At 35.2% G+C, this 2,880-nt stretch overlaps 1 protein-coding gene across 1 annotated transcript; it reads right to left on the bottom strand.

The window, feature by feature from the left end:
• Positions 1-254: 254 nt before the first annotated feature.
• Positions 255-2,589, bottom strand: LOC107487508 (vacuolar protein sorting-associated protein 25-like). Its single transcript, XM_016108164.3, has 7 exons — positions 2,429-2,589; positions 2,249-2,356; positions 1,279-1,418; positions 1,074-1,127; positions 883-971; positions 722-797; positions 255-383 (listed from the first exon to the last, which is right to left on the bottom strand). The coding sequence occupies exons 1-7, from the start codon at positions 2,587-2,589 to the stop codon at positions 364-366; spliced, it is 648 nt and encodes a 215-aa protein (XP_015963650.1). The 3' UTR covers positions 255-363.
• Between the last annotated feature and the right edge of the window lie 291 nt (positions 2,590-2,880).

Here is a 2,880-nt window from a genome sequence, read left to right on the forward strand (position 1 = left end):
CACACTTACTAGATATACAGGCTTTTAGTTTATCTATAATGACTAATGCTGACAATGGCATTCATTTTAGATTAATATCAATAGGTTTTATCTTGATATTGTAATAATTTTATAAGTTGCATCATAGACTTCATGTGTTGCAATTTTTTTAAAATTAGATATATCCAGTTTGGTGTCTTACATGTATGCTGCCTATATAGAAAAGCATAGATAATAGTGAACATAGTAATAATGCACAACAATTACAAACCTCCGTGCAAAATCAGAAAACTTGTACTTATTTCTTCTGTCCAATCCTATGAGCACGATCCAGAGCTTTAACTATTGGTTCTCCAATAGCATCTACTAATGCCTAGTTCTTGCTCACTTGCTCCATGGCCTTGCTGCAAATTTCACAGTTAATCTGTTTGGAAGCTGCTAAGGTGGGACAGAATTTCAATTTAAAAATGTTCAGAAGTTAAACTCCTATCACGATTAATATAAGGTCCCACAAAATGTAATTCAAGAAACTTTCTCTCTACCATCTAAAGATAAAAGCAACGACAAAATTATTGAAAAGACAGACTACAATTATCAACTCCAAAAACTATACCATCCCATGCATCAAACACATGATAAGATGATAACACAAGTATTAAGAACTAACTAATAACTGCCAAACTTGTCCCATCCCAAATTACAAGATAGTGAAGAATATGATCTATAAGCATCAACAAATTACCTGTTCCTTGAGATTCAGTCCCAAACCTTATTTCTTCCATCGTCACAATACCATCTTCCAGCCCATTATCTCTTGCCTAATCAATATTAAAGTGAATTCAAACACAATGCAAACACAGAAACTGGAATGCTGTGGTTGTCAAAATAAAAATGGAAACCTACAAATTGTACTAAAGTTTCTGCCCACTCTTGAATCCGATGCCAGAGAATAAGACATTTTCTATGTCCTTTATCCATCCACTCAGCACGTCCTGTCAGATTAGAATACCACTTTAGCAATTTTCTCAGAACCAGTCATAACTCACAAGAATAATAAATCACATGAACAATAAATTCACTGACATGAACCATACCATCAGCTACTAAGGCTGAAAGGAATGCTTCTCTAGCTTCATAAGTAAGAGACCCTGCACTATCAGAAACCAGGAAACAATCATATGACATAAATGTGGAAACAAAATGCGGGAAAAAAAAAGAAATATGGGAACATTTGAGACCTGTCAATTCAATAATAATAATAATGAAATTTGCAAGTAAGCAAGAATTTTTTGAACTTACTTCCAATTACAGGATTTGAAAACAGAGGAAATTCTTCTTCAAGCCCAATTACAAATACCTTTTGTGTTCTACAATAATCTAGAATAAAATCCTTCCACAATTGTACCTGCTTCTCTCTAGTGTCTCTTAATGGCTGCAAACTGAAAATCAAAAACCAAGTTGCATGCAAACCAACCACAAATTTATGAATGTGTCACTATGAGTTTACATTTAATAATAAACAATATGCAATGAATTTTACAAACAAAAGAGAAAAGAATGATTCTGAATAACCATAGTCATGTATAACCTGATAAAACATTCTCATTACATGTAAAATTAGGAGTTCTCAATGTTCATTAATCATTGAATTTTCCATGGGCTGACTTCTAATATGACTCATGAGTCGAGCAATGACACTGTTTGATACATGTAAACCAATGTTAAAATATAGTTCTTAATCATGTTGTCCAAATGGATTCAACGATTCAGCTGAGATCATAGTAGCCACTAGCCACTGTTAACTTTAAACCATTACCAGTTAGTTAGTTACTACTGCTTACGAATTGCCTATAACAAAATTGTAGCATATATACATCGATACCAGGGAAGCGCCTTGGAAAGAAAAGACACAATACAACTGCAATTAAAGCAATCCATTTCCCAACATCACCCTTGCATATATAATAATTAATTAGGCCAATGGAAAAAGGATCTGCTGTGACCTTTGAGTAATGCAGATCCAAGAGAAATCAATCAGAAAAAAAGAAGAGAGAAAAGAGAGAGACTCAGGGATCTAGTAGAATGCATTGAAGGTGTAGTACATGTAATTACCGTGAGATTGGTTATTTGTACCTGAACTATACACAACAAACTCACGCGCCTACTAACAGAAAAGGTGCCAGCTCAGCACAGCTTCATAACAGATTCTAACTTATTCTAACTTATCATCTACTAACAACTCTCACTATCTGAAGAGAGGGTGAGGTACCTGAAGAAGCCGAAAATCCATGAAGGTAAGCTGAAGAAAATGTATGGAATGAGTAAGGATGTAAGAATGTTGGTGTTCCAGTTTGTACGATCCAAAATAAGCAAATAGCTGTAGATGAGTGATTAGTGATTAGATTATGGAGATGGAACGATCGAAGAGGGAACATCAAGAGATACATACATAGCAGCGATGGAAGCAATGGATTCAAGCACCATGACTCCGGCGCCGGACACAGCAGCTAGTTTAACAGCATTTTTGGCGAGTTTATTAGCAGCAAAACCAAGGTCCCTCAGATCTGAACCGATTAATTCAGCTGCTTCATCTTCAAATTCCCTCCTCATTGCTAAGTAAAATCTAGGCTTCAATAATGTAAGTCCTGGGATTAGAATGGCTAGATGGTAGAAGAGTTTTTCTAGAAAGCTGTAACATAATAAGAGGCATAAGTAAAAGGCACGTGAATGTTTATATATTGATTACTAACTCCTCCAATCCTCTTACCATTGCTTCAGAGCTCATAGAAGATAAGAATTAAAGGGTTAAAAATTAATTATGTCTTCAAGACTTGGGAGAGACAAGGAGGGCCAGCTTTACCTGGGAACTAATATAATTCAGTGAACCCTGATGAACAAGCT

Source organism: Arachis duranensis, chromosome 1 (genome assembly GCF_000817695.3).
Source record: "Arachis duranensis cultivar V14167 chromosome 1, aradu.V14167.gnm2.J7QH, whole genome shotgun sequence".
Classification (NCBI taxonomy): domain Eukaryota; kingdom Viridiplantae; phylum Streptophyta; class Magnoliopsida; order Fabales; family Fabaceae; genus Arachis; species Arachis duranensis.